Here is a 25,947-nt window from a genome sequence, read left to right as displayed (position 1 = left end):
AATCTTTTAAATATTGACTGTATATGAGAACGGGACCGAATGAGTGTGACTTCATTCATAGAAAACTGTTTATTTCCGGTTTAGAGTCGGTCTGATTCAACGTTTCTATGGCAACCACTCTTGTCATTGAGGAGTGTGCTTGTTGGAAGGCCACACCCCTTCCAGTTGAAAGCAGGCTATCTGTCAATCAAACGTTTTGAACATTGGATTGGGGGTCAGCGGGCTCCACCTACTTTTATCGAGCCATCTGATTGGTCAGTTTTAATGTGAATACGTTTTAACTAGATTAACTAGTATCAGATCAAGAATAGTTTTTCTGACCAATAGAACGACTGAATAACAGCTGTTTATTTCTTTATAGAAGTCTATTATTTCTATCAGAGTAACCTCAACATTCACACATTTCTGATCTCTTCCTTTGCATATTTTTGCACAAAAAACATTTTCTCTTGTAAAAAAATACATAAATCTCTTTTAGGAGATTTTTTTTCTTATTCTACCTGATTTATCCACTTTTATAGTTTGTTTGCTTCAATTTATGTAAACAAGTTTCAAAAGCAGGAAAAACACAAAGATCCTAAAAACATGCTCTGCTCCTTCACTTGTGGTCTAAAAAATCTTATTTTTAATCATTTATTCTTTGTGTACAGTATTTAGAATATATTATCTACTTTAATAAGTTTTTTCCCTATTTTCTGCCTTTAGAAAGTTTTTACTTGTTTTAAGTTTTTTCTTTTTTTATTTTATTCGTCAAATGTAAATGTTTTACATTTTCTTGGTAATTTTGAATTTATCTGAGCATTTTTTGTGTCATTTTGAGAAATGTTTTTCATAGTCTACTTTTTTCAACAAGTTTATGTTGTTTTTTTTTTTAGTAACATTAGCTTTTTTCTTTTTTAACTTCTTAAATGTTAGCCTAGCAACACATTTTTGTAAGAAATGTTCAATATTTAATATGTAAAGTTTTAATTTAATGCTAATCTCATCAAGCCTTTAAATATTTATAATAACAAGACTTAGAAATGTCTTTCAAAACCAGTTTGTAAGTCATTTTACTTTATTTAAAACACAGAATTTTATCAGCCTCAATTAAACTGAAATATTTCGTTAACTGAGATATTAAAAAAAAGCAAAACTGAACAAAAGAAAACAAACAAAAACAAGACAAATGAAGCAGCATCTATTTACACATCTGATTAAAAGCGGAGAAGTTTACAATCCAGCAGAAGTTTGGATGTTGAATTAAGCTGACTTAGGCTGAGGTCAGTTTTCAGACACACAGGTGAGATTTCAGCTTTTGGAACGTCCAAAGTGACCCTCAGTGGGAGGAGAACACGTTTTGTGCCTGAGGATGTGTTGATTAGAGGACAGAGTGAGAGGACCACGAACAGCTGCTGCTTCATTAGGCTGAAAGTTGCTGCTGTGAGGGTTTGGAGGGCATAAGCAGCCTGCAATCAGCCACGAAACACAAACAGCCGCACATTGGCAGGAAATGAATCCACGGCGCTGTTATCTGCCGGAGCAGACGCCGCTCCCTGAAACCGGCTGCACCTGCTCAGCTTTTTATCTGCTCACCTTTCCTCAACACTTCTATTTCTCCTTTGCTGAGTTTGCATCTATACATCCTATGAACCCGCTTTACTCCCATTCTGGGTCAGAGGGTTGCTGGAGCCTATCCCAGTAAAGACTTTTCATTTAAGCACAATTATCCATATTTTCTAATTGATTTTGGAGGCCTTAAATCTGACGACTCTGTTTTGACGTTATTTTAATAAAGTTTAGAATAATTAATCAGTGTTTTGAAAAAATAAAGAAGAAAATGACATAATAAGGAACACTAAGGCTTTGATTTATTACTAAACCTGAATAAATATAAAACAGATGCTTCTTCTAAAAAGTTTTTTGCAACTTTTGTTAATTGTCACATAAAATACCTAGGTCAATTATTAATAATTTTTAAAAAACTGTTATTTTTTACTAAAAGACAGAAAAGGTCTGTTCAAACCTGCCTAGTATGATAAAAAGTAAACCAGAGTTAAGAAGTAAACTAGAGTTTAGAAAATCTAAACTCTTCATTTTGATTCAATCTGATTTCTGATTGAAGTAGCACAGCTGACCCACACCATCACACCACCTCCACCGTGTCTTACATTGTTTTCAGTCTTAGTTTGAGTCCAGATGTGACAGAACTTAATCCTTGGATCAGGATATTTGTTAAGAAGTTTTGAGGATCATTTCAGAAGATTATTTGGGTGCTCAGCAGGAATCTTCATCTCCATGTTTGTCCAACAGTCTCTTTCTGACTGTTGGATCATGACCTCTGACCTGAGCTGAGTCACATGGCCTGACCTTCTTCCCATCTTCTTCTGCTGTTTCTTTCATGACCTCCTGAATGAGTTCTTGTCTTGATGTCATTTTGGTCAGGAAGGTTCTCTATTGTTCCACATATCATCACTTGTAGCTCCAAAGCTTTAGTAAAATGTCAGTGACTTTGTTTCTCATGTACTTTCATTTCTATAGGGGGTAGTGTGTGTTTTTGTTTCAGAATTTCTCCTTTTCTCCTCCAGCATTTTAAGGTTTTTTATTTAATTCTAGACATTCTGTGAATTAAAAGAGAAAAACGTTCTAACTTTCTGAGTCACTTTAGTGGTACAAGATGATCCCTCGTACTCACCAACGTCGTGTATGAAGCGTTCGATCTTGGACTGCATGCCCCAGTATCTGAACTCCACTTTGCAGAGCTTGTAGGCACACATGACTGCAGCCTGGCTGGGGTTCTGGTTGATGTCCTCGATCCAGTCCTCTGACAGAGGCCCCCTCTTAGTTTTAATGGACTGGTACAGTTTGGGGTCCTCCTCCACCAGGTACTCGTGAGGAGGGATGTAGTCTTTGACGATGTCTATGGGGTCTGCGGGTGGAGGAAGAACAGGAAATGAGGAAGACGGAACTTTATAATGGGAAAACCTGCAGCATCAAGAGTGTAGACCGCTTGGAGAATTCATACAGAGAAAATGTGATGATGAAGATCGCGGGTCACAACAGGAGATGAACTTACCGACTGTCCTCTGTCGTTTTTCCACAGAGGACAGATTGAAGACATCTGCTTGATTCCCGGTGTCTGGTTTGTAATACGTTTCAATGTCTATCGAGAACTTCTCTACGAAGGGACAGGTATACCTGCAGCACAAAGGAGACAAATAACCAGGAATTAAAGCTCCAAACAGTGGTTACAGGGTTCCTACAGGTTTCTTCAAGTTACATTTCAGACTTTTTAAGACCTTTTAAGGCCATGCATATGAAAAATTAAGACTAATTTCTCAGCCTATTCCCCATTTTATTAATTATTTTCCATTTTATGATCAAAACTCTAGATTCTTATCGTTTTTGAGGTCTGTGCCGTGAAACTTCTTTTATTCCTTCTTTTTTTAAACCAGCGGTCTGCGTTCAACATACTGGTACATAACGACGGGGCCAAAATGATCAAATCTGAAATTTTCAGACTTAAAAAAGAGTTGAAAGTGAAAAAAGTTTTGAAACTGAAATTTTCAGTTTTGAAACTTAAAAACAAAAAACGTGAAGCTGAAAATAATGAAGTTTATATTACAAGTGAAGAAAGTTTCAGAAACCTTAATTTTTTTTAGCTTTACATCAATCTTTCAGCTTGAAGTTTTTTTGTTTGGGTTTCAAATCTTTATGGATTTGGCTCTATAAATATGTACCGTTGCAAAATATGACAACAGTTTTCTGGCCCTACAAACAAGACGCAGCCATTGAACTTTAAAGCAGGTCGAACTTTGACCAATCAGGGACTTGATCATGGAGGAAAAAATTAATAATTGCGGATTGTGGCCGGACGGAATTCTGTGACACCAAGTCTTTCATATATCGGAATAGAGCTGTCAAAGAAGAAGCCTAGAGTGAGATTCACATGTTGTACCAAGCGTCTTACAGCTGTCAGTGGCGGACATCTGTTAGCAAACATTAGAAAAAGAAGTTCGTCTTTGGTTGGTGTGACACAAATTTTTTGCCACAGTTTAGATATTTGAACTCTGGAAACATCTCGTCGCAGGATCTCAAACTGCGCTTGACTTTACATTGAAACTGGACGCCCCTGCCGAGTGATTTGATGTGAACGCAGCTCAATTCCTTCACTCCTCCCTTTCCTTTCCTTTTCATTCTCCTCCTGAAAACACGACTTCTTCCTCTCCTTCATTCACCAACAGTAGTACAAGTTCTAACAGTATTCTGTGGGTCAACAGCCCTGGTAGCAGCCATTGGTAACCGGACTGGGTACAAAAAGACATTTCTCAGACTATAAATCATAACTCATCTACTGAACTGATGATTCAAAGAGCTAACGTTTCATTCTGATTATTCCTTCAACCATTTTCAAAAGAGTTGTTTACAAACATTGGAGTTTTTGTTCTGGGCGGGGCTCCCTCACCGTGTCCGTGTGTAGGGGTAGGCGTTCCAGGACTCCTCTTCCACTCGAAGTGCCGCTTGGGGGAGAATGGCACAGAACCAGGACGGGATGTGTTTACCGATGTGGTACACCTTATGCGTGTACTGACCGGAGCCTCCGGGCCCGTCCTCGTAAGGCTTGTTCTCCAAGATCTCCACGCCGCTGCCCTCGCCACAGCTCTCCTCACGGCTCTTTTTCTGAAAGGGGAGAAAGAGAAGTTCAGAAACTCTGGAAAAATGATGAAGATCTGTCTTACAGAACTCATATGGGGGATGACTCGGATGTGTGCTACAAGTTTTTGTGTAGTCTGGCTTGTGGGGGGTCAAGGAGGGTCGTAGAGAGGAGTAGAAGTTGCGATACAAAGACTGTCGCGATGCACCGACTATCGCGATACACCAGTTATCGCGATACACCAGTTGTCGCGATACACCAGTTGTCGCGACTGTTGCGATACAACGACTGTTGCGATAAAACCGACTGTCAAGATGCACGACTGTCGCGATATGCAGACCTACATGATACACCAACTGTCGCGATACACCAGTTGTCGCGATACACTGACTGTTGCAATACACTGATTGTCTCGCTACAGCGACTGTCGTGATACACCAACTGTCACAATACGCTGACTGATGCGATACGCCAATTGTCGCAACACACCTGGGCTCCAAAAGGGGAGCATTTCAGCATATGTCCTGAAAATGGAATGTTGTGCGTGCGGTAAGTGTATCATGAAGTATTTGTAAGAATAATCGAAGTTCCACCCATACGACATGGGTGATGCTGTTATACGGTGTCCTTACGCCACACTAGCTGTTAATAAGGTGTAAGTACTGGCTCTTTATTAACCGTGCGCAAATGCTGGGGTGGGTACGTGACACAAAGTATGATGTCAACATGAACTACATTATGATTGTCGAATTTCCTCATTACTAAGTTAGGCTGCACACAAGGAACGTGCACGTATCACGTGAACAGCACTAATGGGCTCTTTGTGCACTCTGCAAGTTTTGGTGGGTATAAAACATAGAAGATCTGTACAACATGACACGTCTGTGTTTTTTCGTACTTCACCTTTACTTATGTTTGCATGTTGTATAAGTGTTTGCAGCAACTGGTCATATGCAGCGTGCTCATTGAAATAACGCATATGCGTGTGCCCCTGTATAGGTACTTAATATTGCCCGCAGACGCCCGTATCCATAAGGGCGGTTGTTACAAAGGTTTCAAAGTCCTAATAGTCAAATCGAGTTTGCTCCTGAGATCTAAAAAGAGTTTTTGTCCAGGATCAATGAAACAAAAACTTTTGATCAATTTCAAATCAATTAAGATGATTTTGCTCTAGAGGAGATGACGTTTCAGATGGACTAATGCTGTGATCATGTGAGAAGGAGCTAAAACCCTTAAGGCCACTTCACATTTTGCGCTGGCATCCTGGCAGCTGTTGGTCCTTACAACACTCAGCTACACTTTTAACTGTAATTCACAATCCTAGAAAGAATTAAAAGTCAGTTTACTCTGATGGGTCTTGTATCCTATTTCTTACAGACCTAGAATTCAAGTGTGTTAATTTACTCAGTATTTGTAAGATGCTCTTGGATGAAAGTGTGAGCTGAATTACTAACTTTACAAGTAAAAAAGTTTTATTCATATCTTGCAGATTTTTTTTTTTTTTTTTGCTTTTCTCTCATTTCCCTCAAATTTCTTACATTAGAGTTTTTCAAAAACATTCCAGTGAAGGTCCAATGCAGGAAAATCCCGCAACAATTTCAAGAGCTGGACTCTTCTCAACTCTACACTCTGTATTTTTAGAAAGCTGCCTCTAAATATTAATGGAGGTCTCATGCCATTCATCTCTGTCAATTTTCCACTGTTCCACATGAGTGAGCAAACCGTTTCCCTCAGACACGTCCCGACTGTACAGACTGTAGTTTTTAAAGTGGATCAGAAACAAGAGAAAAATAGTTATTTTAACCACTTCATAAAAAAAGTTTGGTCTTCTTCCTCAAGGTCCTTCTCTGACGAAGTGCTCCTGTCTGTCAGCGTCCGTCCTGGTCATCACATCTCAGAGCTGAGCAGACGGTACCAAAGTGATGAGGAGCAACAAAAAAAAGACTGCGTAGAAAATCAGCGTTTTTCAGAGTGCTTTACTCCACAGATTTTACCCAGACTCGTAGAAACTCACTACTGCTTTTGCTTTTAAATCGTTGGTTGCTGAAGCTGAATATTTGAGACCATAATACTACCACTGCTGTGTTCATCAAGTTTCAGGTCAGAATCTGTGTCTGCTTTAGTCATCTTTGTTTTAGGTTGAGTTTAAATTAATGGTGTCATTTTTAGCTGTTTAAGTTGTTTCTGTGTGCAGGTGACATCAGTTTTGTTTTTTTTTTTGCTTTTTTTTTGGTCATCTTAGACAACTCATCTCAGATTGCATTTTTTTTCTTACTCCGCCTTTGAGCAAAAACTTTGTCCCTGCCACAAACTCAAAAATGTATCCACCTGTATGGCTGCCGTCGACTAATTGACAAGTAATCTATTAAAATAGTCGATGACTAATTTAATAGTAGATTAGTCGTTACTTTATATAATATGGAGTCAGAGTGTAGTAAAGTTGAAAGTTATAATGGCATTCTGCTAGAAATATGGACTATTTGGGCATTTATTAAGGCTTTTTAGGCTAATTTGGAGTTTAGCTAATATTTTAGCAAAATGCTAGCTATTTCGTCTAAATTAGGCTTTTTAGTTTTTAGGTTATTTTGGAGTTTAGCTAATATTTCAGCGGCATGCTAGCTATTTTGGCTAATTTAGGTGTTTTTAGTTATCAGCTTCAGCGTTTTTAGCTATCATTTCAGCATCTTCAGCAGGAAATTCATCTTACAGCATTCACACTAGCATTATCACAGGTAATGTTACATATCTAGTTTTTAGTCGGTTTAGAGCTAATTATGTTTAAGAAGTGTGCTTTATATCCACTTTGAGCATGACCCGATTAGTTGACTAATCAGAAAAAAAATGTGTGATTAGTCAATTATTAAAATAATTGTTTGTGGCATCTCTATCCACCTTTAAGGACTGCTTAGAAGAAAGCCTCAAACGCTGGTGTTTGACTGAAAACATAAATTCAAAATTACATGTTCGTGTCCTGCTGAATTTCTTGTTTGTATCTTTATTTTTTATATGTAATGTCAAAATGTTTTCAATAACTTAACCATATACTTTGTAAAAAAATACTTTTTAATGTTGCCTTTCTCTTCCCTTGTATGGTATTAAAGACTTCAGTAAAGCAGTAGACCAATATAACGCCCAACTCCCCATCACTTTAGATGTTTTTTACCTAAACCAACTGAACTTCCTCCAGTTATTATGGATGAGTTTAGCTGTAGGAAGTCAAACTGCTGGTTTCCCTTTCTGCCCAGCGTGCGACTTCCTCCAACAAGCAGCAGCAGATGGCTGCAGCCGTGGATCCTGTAAGGCCGAGCGGCACATTGAGCTTCACAGAGGGACTCAGGGATTACAGCATCAGTTTAAGAACAACCTACATCTCCTTAAGAGGCTCTCCTTCAGACTGCGACCATCTGTGTAGCAGCACTGAGCTGCAGCGCAAGCGGCGATACAGGTTAACATGCTGGTGAGGAACACCAGAACCAGACAGGACCAGAATCCACTAAACACTCTGGGTTTATTTTGTCTTCTTAACACTTTTTATCTACTTTAGTAACACAGATATATTTTAACTAGAAAAGCAGCTGTCTGCTATGAGAAATCCAACAAGAAAACCGACCATTATTTCATTTTGGGATGGGACAGTCATTTTCCACAATAACAAGCACCGCTGTTGTCCGAAAATTGTGGAAACTCCGTGGTTCTCCTCAAAAGGCCCGCCCCCCGATACCGTGAGAGGCGAGCAGCTCATTGTGGACAGACACACCCCATCAGTGAGCAGATTCCAGCCGACCAGAACACCTGAAATCCACCTGGATCAAACTTTTCTCCAAATTCTTGTACACAATTACACATTACACAATAATGAAAATTTAAGAGAAAAAAGAAAAATAAACAGAATTCCAGGATTTTCCGATTTACTTCACCATCTTTACTATAAAATCTTAGATTTTCAGTGTTGCTAATCTTTTTCTTTAACAAGAGGCTCTTACAGAGTTACCTAAACACTGAAAACACTTCTCACCTACTATATAAAAGTTCTATGTTGCCATTAAAAGCACCGTAATGTCTGTAAAGCAGCTGGAGTTACTATGTTGCAAACATGTGCTGTAAAAAGTAAACTTTAAACAAAGAGTTCACAGTCATTTGACCCTCTGTTCCTGCAGAAGAAGTTTTTATTTCAGCTGTAATACAGTTATAAAGGCAGTGAAGACTATTGTTCCTAAATTGTGATTTATTTTGCTTTTAAACTGCATTTTTCAAGAAAAATCTTTCATTTCTTTCTACATTTCCACTTCTTCACACATAAATTCAGAATCTCCGTTCTCACAAATGTATCAAAACTCGACCAAAGTCACAGACTTCATTAAATGGGCCGACAGAGGGAGTCACATTAATTATAAAAGAGTACTTTATTAAAACCATTAACAATACTCCACAGTTAAAAATGAAGTGTCAGCAGGAGCCTGTAAGTCTGCAGAGGAAAACCAAAAAGTACTTTGCTTGATGAACTACTATCATTTCTTTTACTGAAGTCCAACATAAAATAATAATCAGAACTCAGTAAATGGAACTGAAAAGAATAAATGTTATTTTCACAAACTGCTCAGATTTAGAGACCTCTTTTTCATCTAGATTAATCACAGTAGGATTGGATTTAAATAATCCTCAAATAATCCTCCATCAATTTGTTGCAGCTGCAGAAAATTAGGGGACAGATTTAATTTTTTTCTCCTAAATCTAAGAGTTCAGTGTTTCAAAAGCACAATATTATGCTGTTTGTATTTTCATTACATACTTTTATATTCATACAATCAGATCTTTGTTTCCATTCTATAATACTGGACTTATTTTTATGTAAAGCTGAAAACTTTGAGAGTTTAAACAAAAGAGAAGTCTTAAAAAGTTCATGTCTGTCTGATCAAAGTGCAGAACGTGTGTAAAGAGGAGTTTTACTGCCTTAAAACATCTACAATTATTGTTAAAAAAATAAAGACAAATACTTGATTTTGTCTATTGTGAGTTTTTTTAAGAAAACAATTCTGTAAACAATAAAATTGTTGTTTTTGGTTTGTATTTTCATGCTTCTCTCTTTCCTAATGTTCTTCTGATCAAACTGACGGTGCAATCGAGGTCAATCTGAACCCGGTGAGTAATCAGATTACTGAACCCTCAGGACTGATGATGGAGCAGGCAGCAGTCAGGTGGAAGCCAGCAGTGATTATATAACACGTTAGTGCTTCGTGTGAGTCATGGCGTGGCCCCGTCATAAAAACACCTGTGGTAAAATATAAGGCTCCATATTTCATCTGCTGCCGTTAAATCAGAGTGAAGGCTCACACAGAGACTCCCCACAGAGGACTGGAGTTATTTCATTCCCCCCATTAGGACGTGTGCTACAGTAGGATGAAGAATGGCACCAGATGAATACAAAGCACTCAGATTATTATTAAGAGCAGCGGCGAGGTGTTTGGGGTCAAGAGTGAGAGCTCAGACTGAACAGGGAGCTCTCTCCACTGAGGACTTTAGGGAAGTGGTGTCAGTAATGAAGGTCAGAGAAGGCAAACAGCTGGAAAATTGCTGTAATTGAGCAGGTAATGTAATTTAAGAGAGGAGCTAAAGGCATTAAATAATGCTCGTCCTGTCTGAGTCCCTTCTGGGATAAGAGTGGAGATGATCTTTATTATTAACCACAGCGGTTGGATCTGAAGCTGCAGATCTTCAGATGGATTTCCTGTTTGGACTATTTCATGATCACTCAGACATTTTTGAAGAGCAAACATGGCAGACCTTCCAAACGGCCCCGACTTCGCTTAAAGCCCCCGTTTAGAAGCATTAACAGTTATTATAAAGCAGACGGTCAGGTGGATTATAGTAGAGATGTCTTGATCCGATCACATGAACGGAAATCGGAGATCCGATCAAGAAGTTTCTGACTCGATCAAAATCGGATGTCTCACGATCAGGATCAGATATTTCTTTTGTCATATTATTTAGATCAGCAGCACTGTGTATATCAAGCTTATTATTCCAGATAAATACTCAACTAGAAGTCTGCTGCATATCATATCACAACATTTTACTGGTGTAAAGCGCAGGGGAATATGCAGCAGTTTGAGGAGGAGGAGCATTAAAACAGTTCTGTAAAGTTAGAAAGAGATTTTTACAGAGTTAGACTTCAGGGTTCAAAAACTCTTTTAATAAACATTTAAAACGATCAACAAGTGTCTCTTCCTTTTTGTGTTAATGCAAACAATGACCTACAAAGACAAATTGGGGAGAAAAAAGATGCAGGAAAAGGTAATTTAAAAAAATAAATAAATACAGAATCTCTCAAAAACAACTAAAACTAATGAAAAGTTACACCGATTTTAGCTAATTAATTATATTTATTCTAAAACAACATTTATGGAAAAAAAGTCTCAGCTTTCAACTTTTAATGGATATGAATCACATCTGATCAAAAATGTTCTGAAGATCTTAAAGCTTCGGTCACCAAACTCTCTCACATAACTAATATTATCTTATTGACTAACTCCAACAAACATTCCAGGAGAAAATCACTTCTATTTTTTAAGAATTTTAAGTAAACATGGATAATAATTACAAAAAGGACATAGCTCTAATATAGGAGTCTGCTACCTGCGGCTCCAGAGCCTCGTCTGGCTCTTGTACCGCTCCACTGTGGGTCCGTGGTTAAAGAAAATATGAAGCTTTTAGTTTAAAAAAGTCACTGTAAAGTAAAGTAAAAAAAAGTAAAATAACTTATCCCTCTGCAAGCCTTTAAAGCACAGTAGCCGTAGTGGTTTGATAATCGAAAACTAAACATTTTGACACTTCCAGTGTTTTAAGTGTGCCACATGGTTCAAAAAATAACCTTAATTATCTCTGTTTCAATCTTAGAAAGTTAGATTTATGAATAATTTAAACTACCTACCACTAGACTTGCTTTATCCAGAAGATCTTATGTGAAACAGGAAGTCTTTTATTTTGAAAGGAAGTCTTGTGACCCTCTGTCAAAAGTTGTAAATTGTTTCATATTTGGGGAAAAAATTATCTAAGGTTACAGACCCCTGTTTTAAAGGGACTAGCGTTACAGTTTCCAAACCTTCCCACATAGATAATTATCACCTAATTTTACTAGTTAATAGTAGCAAGATTTTAATTATTATTTGATCAATCTACTACACAAAAGTCCCCTTTTGGCTAAATGCCAAATAAACCTTAAGACTAAAATAAATAAATAAAAACTGCCAGCATGAAGCTGAAAGAAAGCTAAACTTCAAAATAGCCTAAAAACGGAAAAAAGCTTAAATTAGCCAAAACAGCTAGCCTGTAAATATTAGCCTCTCTCCAAAACAGCCTAAAAAATACTTTAAAGAAGACAAAATAAGCAAAAACAGCTAGCATGTAGCTGAAAAATTAGCTAAACTCCAAAGACAGCTTAAAAAACAAACAAAAAAGCTTAAATTAGCCAAACCATAAAGCATGTAGCTGAAATATTAGCTGAACTCGTAGTAAATGGCAAAATACTCCAACAAACTAGCATGCCAATTTTTAAAACTTTGAAACTGTATCTTTTTAACATAATTATGAATAATAAAAATGCAGGAATATTATTCCAGAATAAATCAACTGAAACCGTAAATAACTTTCAATATTTTACTCTTCATAAAAATATATTTTGTCAAAATTATACAAGTTAGAAATGAGCGCAAGATAACATCAGGTCATTAATAAGAATAAAATAAAATGATCTGGAGGGACGGATGAGTTTATAGCATTTTTCTAAAATGTCTTACAAAAGTATCAGATCAGGACTCGATATCCGTATTAGAGGTGTCACAAACGATTATTTTGATAGTCCACTAATCATCTATTCATTTTTTCGATTGTCGACTAATTGGATTTTGGGTAAACTGGGTGTAAAACACAGATCTTAACTAGATATCTCACTGGACACTTTTTCTTTTTACGTTTTTTCACATGTTCAGGCTCCGTTGGCGTTGTCATGGTACCTGAGTTCTCCTAGAACCTCCTGTGACATCACTCCTGACCCAGATTAGCACTACTGCGCATGCGTGTCGAAGACAATGGTGGCATCAGAAAGCCAAAAAAAGACAGACGAAATAACAGTTAATAATCAACATAGTTGCGACTAATCGTCTAATCATAGCAGCCTTCATCCATATCAAAATCAAATGACTTGGAATCGGATCAGGGATAAATTCTGATCAGGATTTCCTGGTGTGCCTAAAGCATTAAACCTGTAGCCATTTTTTTTATTTATGTATCACTAGCAAGGTTAGGAATTAAGATAATCAGTGAAACGTTTGTTTTAGCAGTATTGTTAGCGTTGTCGTCAGCATTCAATGCCCCACATAGAACATAAAGCCTGCAGGTGTTGCAGGAATGTAACATTAATTTCCAATCTCCAAATGAAATCTGCATGCATACATTTCAAATATCACCTATTTCTGATTTGCTCTGCTGCTCCGCGGCGTGGACACCAGCCTGGACGGTGAACCGGAACAAGCCCGAGTCCTCATCAAAGCTTTCCCTTCAGGAATTTTCCCTAACGCTTGTCTGATGGTGACTCTGAATTGAGTCTTCATGGTCTCCATGAAGGTCGTGAAATAGGATGAGGACAGTCATCATATCCCAGACAGGATGTACTCGTCTGGGATACGATGACAGCCGGGGTAAAGAGAGCTATAAACTAAATTTGTGGAGCGAGGAATTGCCTCTAGACTGCTGGGTGATGATTAATCTGTCCCCGTCTGACTGCTCTGATGTCTGCGCTTTAATGGGTAACATTAGATCTAAACAAACATCTCACAACATCATAAAGCCTCTGGGTGAAACGGATGGATCGATCATGGTAGCAGCAGACTGCAGCGAGCTGAAATTAATGCTATGAAGCTAAGCTGCAGCTCACAGACTCCAACACCAGCTGAAAATTTGAATTCTTTGCTCCAAACAAGGTTTCTCAAAATACTAAAAAGAAGAAAACATTACATTTATAAAAATGTGTTATCTGAAACATTTGGAGCAGAGACAGACGGTTCAACGCTCGGACAGCTGGAACACGAAGAAGCAATTTACAAGTTTATTTTTGCTCATATCACAACAATTTCAGTAAACAAACTCGTTCTTGGGCTGCAGAAACACAGACCTTCCAGTAGCCGTGGTACCTTTAAAATGCTCAGGTTTTGCTTTAGGAAAGCAATAAAATTACACACTTTTTGTGGGGTCAAACATTCTCATTGGCTGTTAAAACATAACAGCATTTTCATCTTTTTAGAAAATAACAAACAGGATATTTATTGGTTTGTTGGAACAGTGCAAACAGTTTTTTCTCCCTGGATTTTTACCAGTTACCTTTATTATTTTATGACGCAGCAAACACATCGTTTTATGGTAGCTAATAATTGGTATTTGAACATCAAGAGGGGGAAAGCTTAAGAGAGTTAAAATACTTATCAAAGACTTTACAAAATTATTTTGATCAACAAACGCAAAGTTGTTTCTGTTTTTCAAAGCGTTCCCGGTGTTCCTTTAATTGCATTTTTTTAAGACATTTTCTGCAGCGCGGCATCAGAAATGCTCATCTGGGTTGTGAGCGGGACTAAAAGAGCGGACGTTAGCTCTGCTAATTTTCCCATCAGCCCTTCGTTTACACTCTCCCACTAACTAAACAGCACTTCATCAACCCAAGCTAACATTAACGTAGCTAAAAAAATGGCTAGCAATATCAGGGCTATCCAGCCGTACAGTTTAGAGCCAGATTACAGCTTGGACGAGGAAAATGAAGACGTTCATGGATCTATTTCTTGGCAAGTTGATGCTTCAGAATTGCCGTGTAGACTGCAGTGGTTGCGTCACAAACCCGAGTTATTTCAAACATCCAATATTCATCTGATCCAACACGTTTTGAATAAATAAACACAGTTTTAATCTTACATTATTTGTTAAAAACAACAAAAACATTTTAATTGAATTGTCCTTAACTATATGTAACAAACAAACCCTGTAGGCTAACGCGATCCAAAGAGACCCATTCCTGTTTACTTTCACCTTTTGAAAACATTTTGTCATTTACTGTACTTGTGTGTGTTAAAAATATTTCTTTCCCCTGCAGTGAACAGTTTAGAGGTAAAAATACAATTTAAAAGTAAACACAATGTTCATGGTTTAAAAGCATCAAAAATGTATCACCCCCCCCTTGTCACCAGTTTGTCAATTATTGTACTTGTCTGTGTTAAAAATATTTCTTTCACCTGCATTGAACAGTTTCAAGGTAAAAATAAAATATAAAAGTAAACACAAATATTTCATGTGAACTATTCCTGAGCGGGATTCGAACCCATGACCTTCTGAATGGGAGTCCGTAGCCATAACCACTTGACCGTCTAGTGGCGGAATCTGGAATGCATGTCAAACTTAAATTTAAACCTGACAATCTGGATTGCGAAAACAGGAAGTCCTTGTTGATGGTTTAAGGTGATCACCACAACACTACTTTGAGAAGGGGAGGGGGGCATTGCAGCAGAAGCTGAAAGTTCCAGGGATTCTAGTGTTAAAGCTAACACTGGTTAACATGTGTGCTTTACATCCAGTCTGCGCATGACCTGATTAGTCAACAAATTGTAGAAAATAATCAGTGATTAGTTGACTATAAAACAATAAATAAATTGTAGCAGCACTAAAAAGTACCAATAATTAATTTAATATCCATTTCTTTGGGAAGTGACCATGATATGAGCGAGATAATGCTCTTTAAGGTGTCCAATATCAGAAATTAATGGACTTCGCAGAAAAGGATGGCTGCTTTCACGACATCCAGTAATTTCTGATAATGGACAGCTCACTGGATATCATCCGTCAGTGAGTCCATGTTGAGGTTTTTCTGGTTTGTGTACGCTCCTACTGAAGGTTTACTTTGGTATGCCCAGCAGAACCATGCTGTAAAGTGTGCAATGTATGCTTGGATGGCACTTTTATTTTGAAGGGTTTAAAAGGTAAGTCTTTTCCTTCATCTTCCTGGATGGATTTTTAAAAAAAGAAAAGTACTTTTATCTACAGTAAGTTGCTGATGTGCTGCATTCGAAGACTTAAGATGTGTGGGAAATTCTGAACCAAATTTTGAAAAGCGGATCAAACTGTTTTATTCAGGTTTAAAGTGTTTATGGTTTGGATCAGGTCAACGTTTGAACATCCCTACACTAGAGTTAAAGTTCTGTTAGCTTTTACACTTGGTAACAAAATAAGTTTAACTGATTTCACTTTCAGAGAAATCAGCTGCAATCAAGGAGCAAGATTTTCAAGACACCGTGTTCGAAAATTTTAAACAACTCCGTCCTGAAAAGCGAGCTCTGAGAAAGGCATCGCCACCACTCCCTTCAACAAAATGATGGCAGCAGCTGCCACGCTGCAGCTGATGTCACCTGTTACCATGGAGACCGGCACCCAGCTGTGATGCTAAGGAAGAGAGGATGGGGGGGTCCAGCTGTGTGCGTTTATGTAATATTCTTTGAAGCAAAAAGTAAATTCTTCAGGGATTTTTCTTCTTGTAATAAAATTAATTAATGGAAAAAATGACTGACAGTTAATTTAAATCTAATGAGGTAAATGTCAACATAAACCGACTTTGTTTACTTTTGTTAATTCAACTTTAAAATAAAGGTTTTGTTTAATTTTCTTCGATTTATGACTGAAATGCAAAGTTGTCAAATGCACAGCAACAATTAAAATAATTAAAATCAATTTGAATTATCTCTGAATGTATTTACACACAGTTATGAAAGGAAACATAAACCCGAGGCATATGGAGCACCATCTGTTGAGATGAGCAGAGAAACATTGAACCGGTGACCCTGTAGCCATGTTTCCTCACTGATCATATTCTGTGGTACAAGATGACACCCTAAACCTCTGACCTCTTTCAGAAACAAACCACTGAACCATCACCCGAGCATTTTCTGCCATCATCCGTCCTGTACAAACATCCTGAACCACTCTGGGTCTTTATATTCAGCTTCCAAGGAAAAAAGGCCGCATGGGAGCCGACTCACATATCAACGACCATCATGAGAGGCTCAAAAACCAACAAGGCTATTCTACAACAACTGAAATGAAGCAAGGATTGACTTTCATTTACAGAGGAAAAAGTCGTAAAATTTCCAATAAAACAAACTGTCCAAAAAAGTAGGTGCACATTTTTTCATTAAAAAAAGCAAATTAAAAGTTGTAGATTTTCTGATAAAAAAACTAAACATTCTTTTAATTAAGATTATGCACATTTTCAGATGCAAAGCTTTAAATTTTCCAATGAAAAAGATGCACATTTTTTGGTAAAAAGAAATAAATTTTCTGATGAAAAAGATGCAAATTTAAGGAGAAAATAAATGCAAATTTTCAGATTAAAACAGACATTTTTCCGACGACAAAGATACTATTTTCCAATAAAAAGGTGTCACATTTTTTAATAGAAAGTTGAAGATTTTCTGATGAAAAAGCTTCAAATTTTCAGATTCATAAATACACATTTTCAGATGAAAAATTGGCAATTTAAAAACATAAAAAGATGCAAATTTTCCAATAAATAGATACAGGTTTTTGATATAAAAGTATTTTTTTATATAAAAAAAGATGCATGTTTTCTAATTCATAGAAACAGATTTTTTAATGAAAAAAATCTGTATCTAACAATATTTTAAATTAAAAATATGCACATTTTCCAATTAATACTTACATATTTTTTTATTAAAAAGTAGCAATATTTTAAATTTAAAAATGTGCACATTTTCTGATGAAAAAGCTAAAAAGTGTCCAATAAAGTAAAATTCCTAATCCTGTAAAACTGTATAATACTATACTAGAAAACCTGCATAGCATTGTACAGTTTTTCTTCCTTTTTTCCTTATGTCTTTTTTTTATGTGCCTGTGTGATGTGAATTTTCATTTTCTACACCTTAAAAACTAGAATTGGCCCTCAGGGATAAATAAGGTGTTTAAATTTAATTGAATTGAATTCCTGATGATAAAAACTGCAAATTTTCAAATGAAAAAGGTGGACATTTCTGAAACTATAACGCTAAACCTCAAGCTAACTTTACTTTCTAACATAAGACATTTGATATTTAAATATCTGAACAATCATGGTTTAAAGTTACGGAAATTCGTTCTCAAAATTTCTAACGCTGAGAGTAAAAACTCGTTGACACTAATTTTCAATAGATGCAGGGTTTATAGGTTGTTTACAGAAACTAGGTGCAAACAAAACAGGCAGAATAAAAAACACTGGTGGAGCTACAGCTAAAGTTAAAGCTTATTTGCTTTAAATTTCCTTTTAAATGCATTTCTTGAATGAACGCTGTGATCAGCTGTTCACTCATTTTCTCTTAAATGTTAATAAAACTTACAAAGTAACTTTATTTTTTCAAGTAAAACAGAGAGATAAGGCCTCACAGTGCATGTTTTATAAAGCTGTAGTATCAAAACTACTGGTTTCAGTTGTTCAGATGGCTCTCTGGTATTTTGTTCTGCTCAAACACACCAAGTGATCGCCGCTGCTCTGTCTGCCAAAAGATTGCTTTATTCACTAAAATGTGATTGACTTGCTTAACCTGCAGGAATCTTTTTATTTTGCTTGGTTAGAGGGAGAATTAAGGTGTCGACGCTGAGTTTTGAATTAAGTCGGTTCAGATCAATACTGAAATAAATGTGTGGGAAATAATCAAATCCTCTTTTTAGATTTGGTTTGGGAGGCGAACGCACACCATCATTTATCATCGGGCTCTGGCGTGCCTGCCTCGCATGGTTTGGCCCAAGACTACAAACATTCTGGAGAAAATCTTTATCACGTTTAGGAGAATAAACAGACCTGTGAGTTGTTGTCGTTGCAACATTTAGGGCGGTGATTCAAATAGCTGGGCCAGTATTTATATTTTCCACACTAAAAAAATTGGAACTTTAGTTTAAAATTTGACTTATTACGTTCTTCCACCTAGTTAAAAATGTAACAAATATAGTCAAAAATAAGTGTTGCCACAAACAGTTACTTTAATAGTCGACTAATCACTGATTATTTTTTTGCGATTAGTCGACTAATCGGGTCATGACCAAACTGTATATAAAGCCCACATCTTAACCATCATTAGTTTAAATAAACTAAAAACTAGATATATAGCATTATCTGCTAGTGGGAATTTTGTAAGCTGAATTTGGCCACTGAAGATGTAAGTGCTGATAGCTTAAGATGCTACAATTGATAGCTAAAACCGCTGAAGCTGATAGCTGAAATTGCTGTAGTTGATAGCTGAAATTGCTGAAGCTGATAGCCAACTAAAGTATTAACTAAATACCAAATTATCCTAAAAAACTAAAGAAAAACATAGGTTAGCCAAAACAGCTAGCATGTAGCTGAAATATTAGCTAAACTCCAAATTAGCCTAAAAAAAACTTAATAAATGCCAATATAGTGCAAAAAATAAGCAGAATACCGTTACAACTTTCAACTTTACTACACTCTGACTCCATATAAAATAAAGTAACGACTAATCGACTTTAAACTAGTTGCCGACTATTTTAATAGTCGATTAGTCGACTAATTGTAGCAGCCCTACTTAAAATTATTAGGAAAGTTTTTAAAAACATTTCTTTATTTACCGTTAATCAATTTTTGAAGTTGAATATTTCCGGTTATTTTTTTCCAAAATGACATTAAAACTTTCTAACTTAATCCCGGAGGAGGCTGCTCACCTGGATCATGTAGAGCTGGGCGATGCGGTACTCCTCCACGCTCATGGGCATGGGGATTCGATACTCCTTGATCAGCATGTCTGTGCTTGAGTTGAGCCCCCTCTGCGGGTCTCTGAGTCCAGAGGGAAAGGAAGAGGCGGGACGCTCCTCTCAGTCGGCTACGCTACCCCAGCAGTGAAAAGGAAAGCGCTCATCGTCGTCCTCACCTGAGACGGAAAAACAGGAGCCGTTAAGTGAGTTAATGTTTCAGAAAAACATGTCCTTTTAGCTTCACTGACAGTCCGCGGGAAGAATTAGCGCGCTTGTCTGAAGGATTAACCCCCCCTCACTCAAATACGGGTGAACACATCCTGTGTGTGCTCCAATAGATCTATTACAAGGTAATCCAGTGACCCAGCAACAGTGCTGAAATCCCTGTGCAACCTAAATCCCAGCTCTGCCACACCAAAGATGCAGCAAAGTCAACACAGAATTCAGATCAGTAATCTGCTGTGACTTCAGCAGCAGAAATGATGCAGTGGAGGAGATATGGATGCTGGGAGAAACCGTCTTATGTGTTCACAACATCCAACAAGAAGCAGAGAGATCACGTTCACAGAACTATGAGAGGGAGTTTATTGTAATCAAGCTGTAAACTGATGAAATGACTGAGGAGTTAAAGAGTTAGATCACATGTGTCAAAGTCAAGGCCCAGGGGCCGGATCCGGCCCTCCAGATCATTTTATTTTATTGTTATTAATGACCCGATGTTATCTTGCACTTATTTCTAATTGGTAAAATTTTGACAAAATATATTTTTAGGGAGAGTAAAATATTAAAAGTTATTTAAGTTTTAAGTTGTTTTATTCTGGAATAATATTCCTGCATTATCACTCATATTTATGTTTAAAAGTAATGGTTTTAAAGTTTTAAAAATTTTGTTTAAGAGTGTTCAGTAAATGTTTATCCTGTTCGGCCCGCGACCTAAGGGTTGCTTTGATTTTGGCTCCTTGTCCGATTCAGTTTGACACTCCTGAGTTGAATAAACATTTAAATTCAATACTAGCCCTGAAAATATAGATTATGAGGAGAAAAAAGCAGGAGTTTCCACTCCTAGTTCTGATAGGTCAGAGCTTGTGGCTTGTTTCTCCAGATATTCAAGCCCCGCCTACAGCTGGTTACTTCAATCAGGTGTGTTCCACCAATCAGAAGCAGTCAGAGCTGCAACTAAATTTATACTGATGAGACTCAGAGTATTTAAACAGTTTATTGAACATTTTCCAACAAAAAAATAAAATAAAATCATTGTGGGGGTCACATGCACCTGTAAGGAGGGGCGGGGGGTGTTGTCACCAGTCAGGGCAACCCATTTTCCCTTCCAACCCCCTCCACGTCAAAATGTGATGTTTTGGGTGTCCCCAACTCATCGTTTTTTCACATGCTGGCTGTTCCCATGATATCACAGGTCCCCAACCTCCGGGGCGTGAACTGGAACAGGTCCAGTACCGGGACCATCACCCTAACCTGGTACCAGTTTGCATCTGTTACAGTGTCCAAGCCTGATTCGCAACCTGTACTGTATCTGGTACCGGTTTGTGTCCAGTGCCGGGTTAGTGTACTGGTACTGGACACGTACCGAGGACCACTCTGCGCCCGAGGGTTCAGACCCTTTGATTTTACAAACAGCTAACACATAAAAATATATACAGTATTTCCCTGAGTATAAGTCGCAGTTTTTTTCCATAATTCAGCCAGATGTGCGACTTATTTGTGTTTTTTTTTTTAAGGCATCAATAGGCTCATATATTTGTTATTTTCCATGTAAACACGGATTGTCTTTTGGTGGTTATTAGAGGGCGCTGCATCTGCGTATAAGTATTTGCTACTGGCAGAAGAAGTGTCGTCCAAAACAAAACATGAAAGAGTATCCGATTGTTTTCCTCTTAAATGTTAATATTTTTCTTATATACATCCAAAGATTAGTACTGTTATTTATATTAATTTTTTAGTTAGACTGGGCTTGGCAGATTTGTTCTCAAAAATGAAACTTTTCTCTTAAAAGTGCGAGTTAAACTCCAGAGTGACTTCTATATGGTTTTCTTCTCGATTAGACATTTTTTGCTCTTGCGACACATAAGATATATATATATATATATATATATATACACCTTTTTTTTATAGTTATTTAAAAAACTAGTTGCATGTTTCCCAGAGCATCAGTGATGTTGAAAGTACAAAAATATTTAAATATTTAATCTAAATAACCTGCTGATGATTACACTCTATAAATTCTGTGGTAGAAATAAACTAAGCTAATTTATTCTTCCTTCAATTGACAACCTCGCTTCTGGACTTTAACAATGTTATTTATTATTAGATGAATTGCTCGTCTAATGATCATAAACATCCAGCTCTCCGCGTAGCATCATCACTCAGAGTCGCGGTTGCCTGATCCCCCCACCTGCTGCTGTTTAGACCAGAACGTACACATAGAGGATTCATGTGACGAGGATGGTGGGATGGAAATCTGAGATGGGATGTTTAGTAAAGAGTGTGTGTCCATCTGTGGATGATTGAGCTGCACATGGAGCAGCTGCAGCAGATGAACCATAAAGGTCAGGATGTGAAAGTGTGACAGGGAAGACTTCATCATAGCTTTATAATCTTTCAAACTAGTTACAGTATAGAGAAGCTAAAATAAAAAAAAAATCATATGGTAATCTAGAAAAGGCTTCTGGGGGTAATGAGTTTAGAAAAATGTTCATGAAGTTCCAAACTGAACAGTAAGCAATAAGCTAACAGTTACGGTATCTGTTTGTCTAAGACCATGTTCACATAAATGCCACGTGCAGTGACATAAATGTGACAATAATGCAATTTTTTCAGCAAATTTGGCAGCTGACCACATGGCGACATTTGTGATCGGGAGGTGGTAGTCGCATTTTTACACGCTGTTACATTACAAGATGATTTTTTGACATTAGTCAGTGGCTATCGGAACACACGTGCAGCAGTCTAGTGACAGGCGGGTGGCAGAAATGCAGTAATTGACTGATGATGGGGTCTCTGAGGTCCCCAAAATCATCTGATGATTGGCTGATTTTAGACTGCCACTCGCCCCTGTGCTACCGTCCCACCGCCACCACTAGCAGCACGGGCACTTGTGGAGGGCTGTTGACATGACGTCAATCTGGTGATCCCAGCCACCTTAAGCCCATGTTCCCTCCAATTTTTCATGTGTCTGTGAATACACTCAAGCTCCCTGAGCACACTACGGACCACTAGTGGCACTGGATATGGACGGCCACCGTCCAGAGACATTTACACACGGTCCAAGCAGACCTGCTGTCGCCTGAATTTATGATTGCATCATCGCCGGACTTACAGCTGCCAGACTGCCACGTCTACATTCATGACCACGCTAACTATTTTCAAAAAATCAGGCGGCAGCACCTAATCTTGAAAATTCAGCTGATGCCTTCCCATCGCATGGAGGCAGTTGAATATGTGACCGTAGCATAATGAGGCATTCTGGCTTATTTGATAAACTTTTGTTAAAATAGTAGAAGATAGAAAAAAACAAAATTAAACTATAAAGTAAGGCCTGAATTGACTAAAGACTATATTAAGAAAAAAATTAACTTCAACAGACTAATATTTGCAAATTTAGCTAAATTAGCCAGCTAATGGTTAACAAAAACGCTAAGTCTGACATAAATTCCAAATTTAGCTTAATTAGGTACCTTCATGCTAATATTGAAAAAATATGAGCTAACTTAAAGGTAACAAAGGCTAATGATAAGGCTAAATGCTAAATTAGCTCAACAAAAAACATAAAAAGACTAAATCTATTTCCACATTCCTTCACTCCTCCCAAACCCTTAAAAGAGTATATACTGTCGGACTATCTAGTACTCTGGATTTTAAGGCAGTTTGAACACAGTACTTACTAATTTTTTTGCCAAATGTCATTTCATCCATTTGTCAAAGAAGATTCATGAATTCACATTTTTATGATTATGAAAACATGAGTAATTTATAAAAAAATAAAATTACTTTTTTTATGACAGAAAGAAATTGTACATGTACAATTCACGAATTTCAATTTTAAAGGTAAAGATAAAAAGTTTGAGGTCACAGGTAAGCTATATGCTAGCACAAAAGTGACATCGCTGATTATTAAAAAAACAATTAAATACAAACATTTTATTAAGACAATTTCTGAATCCACTGTGTTTGATGTTTAAAACTTGAAGTTTTATGCTAGCTTTTCGACTATTTTGGCAGGTACTAACATTTGTTTAGGTTATTCTGGAGTTTAGCTAATAACTCAGCTAATCTAGGCTGTTTAAAAAAAGTTTCTTAGGCTGGCTAATTTAGGCTTTTTTGGCTACTTTGACGTTTACCTATTTTTTCAGCTACATGTTAGCTGTTTTGGCTAACCTAAGTTTTTTTGTTTTTGTTTTTTAGGCTAATTTGACATTTAGCTAATATTTAACTGGAAATTAACTTTATCGTTTTCAGCTATTAGCTTCAGCATTTTTAGCTATCAGCCCTATTATCTTCAGCAGCCAAATTCCCCTTACAGCATTCACACTAGCATTATTACAGGTAATGCTATATATCTAGTTCATAATTATGTTAAAAAGTTACAGTTTTTATGTTTTAAAAATTTAGTTTGAAAGTGTTTAATTAATGTTTATCCTGTTCAGTTGGCAACCTAAGGTGTGTTTTGGATTTTGGCCCTTATGCGATTGAGTTTGACACTCCTGGTTTAAAGCATCTTGGGATGTCTAATTGGCCCAGAAGACCAATAAGCTCGTAGAACTTAAAAACTAAACAGCTTATAGTGTAAAGAAGGTCAAAGGGAGCCACAAAGTATAAAACTTTTTTTAAACATTTGCAGATCATGAAGGATTTAAAATATCAAGGAGCTTTATGATTGTTCAACAGTAAAATGCATTAGACATTGTGAAAGAAAACACATTTTAAAGATAAAGTGGTTGAGGCAACTCCTCGTTTGACTTCCTTTCTGAAACAAAGAGGAATGTCACTTTGAGAAAAATAGAAAGAATTTCACAATTATTTTCAAGGAGGCGGAAAGATGATGCAACTGAATATGCCGTCTGCATTATCAAGCTCCAGCATCTGGTGTTTCTGTTTACATCCTGGATGATACAACACTGTCACGACCTCACAAACAGAGAGTGAAAAACGCTCCTAGAAGGAGAAGAACACACTCACTGCTGGGCTCCAAACATCCCAGAGATAAGGAGAAAAATCCTAAAGCGCTGCTGTTTTTGTTATTTCTTTGGGGTGAGCTGAAACGGCTGAAACGTAGACACTTTCAATTATGTGAGGAATGTCATCTCCTTCAAAGCCAGCATTTTTTTTCTCCCACTTTCAATTCTATTACTGTTGTATTAGTGGATGCGTACGAGCAAGAATACTTGTGTTTTCCTGTGAAATAATGCAGAATATAAAGCCTTTCATCTTCTTGGGCAGGTCAACACGAATAAGACCATTTTCCTCTATACTTTCATTTCAAACAAGACAAGGTAACAGTCCCAACTGTCCTTACAGGTGGATAGATACTAGCTGTCTGCAGGCAAAAATGAGCAAACCAGTACAGGGTACTGAGGTCGTCTACACCACAATTTAAGATTGTAGATCGCTTGGTGAACCCATAGAGTGAAAATGTTCAGATACAATTTTAACATTGTATAGTTAACATTGATAGTAGTAGGTGCGACGTAGTAGTAGGTGAGACCCAGGCACGTTGTAGGGATTATTTCTTTTCTGTTCACTGCTCAAGCAGCCCAAAAATGACATTTACGTGATAAGGACACCGTACGACAGCATCACCCGGACGTCATCAGTGTGTCCAACTTCCATTAGCCTCACGAATACTGCAGGTATGTCCTGCTTAAGGGGCATATACCATGAAAACTCAACGTTTTAAGTTTTTAAGTGTATTATAATGTTCATTCATCACTATAAAGAACCCCAAAGAGTAATCCTCTTAAAACCTGCGCTATCAGCAGCCCCTCCCATACCCACGAAAACAAGCGTAAGAATCTGCGGTGCCAGCTCCGCCCCCAGGCTAACACAAATGCACAAGCTAGCAGATCAAGCTAGCGATGATCAGCTAGCTTTGCGAGTTCCGCCCGCTTGAAAGTTATAACGGCATTCTGCTAGCTTTTTGAACTATTTTGGCATTTATTAAGGTTTTTTAGGCTGATTTGGAGTTTAGCTAATATTTATGCCCTATGCTAGCTGTTTTGGCTGACTTAGGCTTTTTTTCATTTTTTTAGGCTAATCTCGCATTTAAGTAATATTTTAGTTGGCTATCAGCTTCAGCGTTTTTACCTATTAGCTTCAGTAATTTCAGCATCTTCAGCAGCCAAATTCAGCTTACAGCACTCACACTAGCATTATCACAGGTAATGCTATATATCTAATTTTTAGTTAGTTTAAAGCTAATGGTGGTTAAGATGTGGGCTTTACATCCAGTTTGCGCATGATCCGATTAGCCGACTATTAAAATAATCGTTTGTGACAGCAGAGTGTTGTGATGAGCT

At 37.3% G+C, this 25,947-nt stretch overlaps 1 protein-coding gene across 4 annotated transcripts in view; it reads right to left on the bottom strand.

The window, feature by feature from the left end:
• Positions 1-25,947, bottom strand: part of LOC112136162 (membrane-associated phosphatidylinositol transfer protein 2) — a 71,410-nt gene that overhangs the window by 21,655 nt on the left and 23,808 nt on the right. For all 4 annotated transcript variants that reach the window (XM_024257757.2, XM_024257760.2, XM_024257759.2 and 1 more), the window contains 4 exons: positions 19,388-19,593; positions 4,445-4,659; positions 3,056-3,177; positions 2,675-2,908 (listed from right to left, as the gene is read on the bottom strand). In XM_024257757.2, coding sequence (XP_024113525.1) covers positions 2,675-2,908; positions 3,056-3,177; positions 4,445-4,659; positions 19,388-19,465 — 649 coding nt within the window. In that variant the 5' untranslated portion in view covers positions 19,466-19,593. The remainder of the gene's footprint in view (positions 1-2,674; positions 2,909-3,055; positions 3,178-4,444; positions 4,660-19,387; positions 19,594-25,947) is intronic.

This window comes from Oryzias melastigma, linkage group LG12 (genome assembly GCF_002922805.2).
Source record: "Oryzias melastigma strain HK-1 linkage group LG12, ASM292280v2, whole genome shotgun sequence".
Classification (NCBI taxonomy): Eukaryota; Metazoa; Chordata; class Actinopteri; order Beloniformes; family Adrianichthyidae; genus Oryzias; species Oryzias melastigma.
This window is presented reverse-complemented; position numbering and strand designations above follow the sequence as displayed.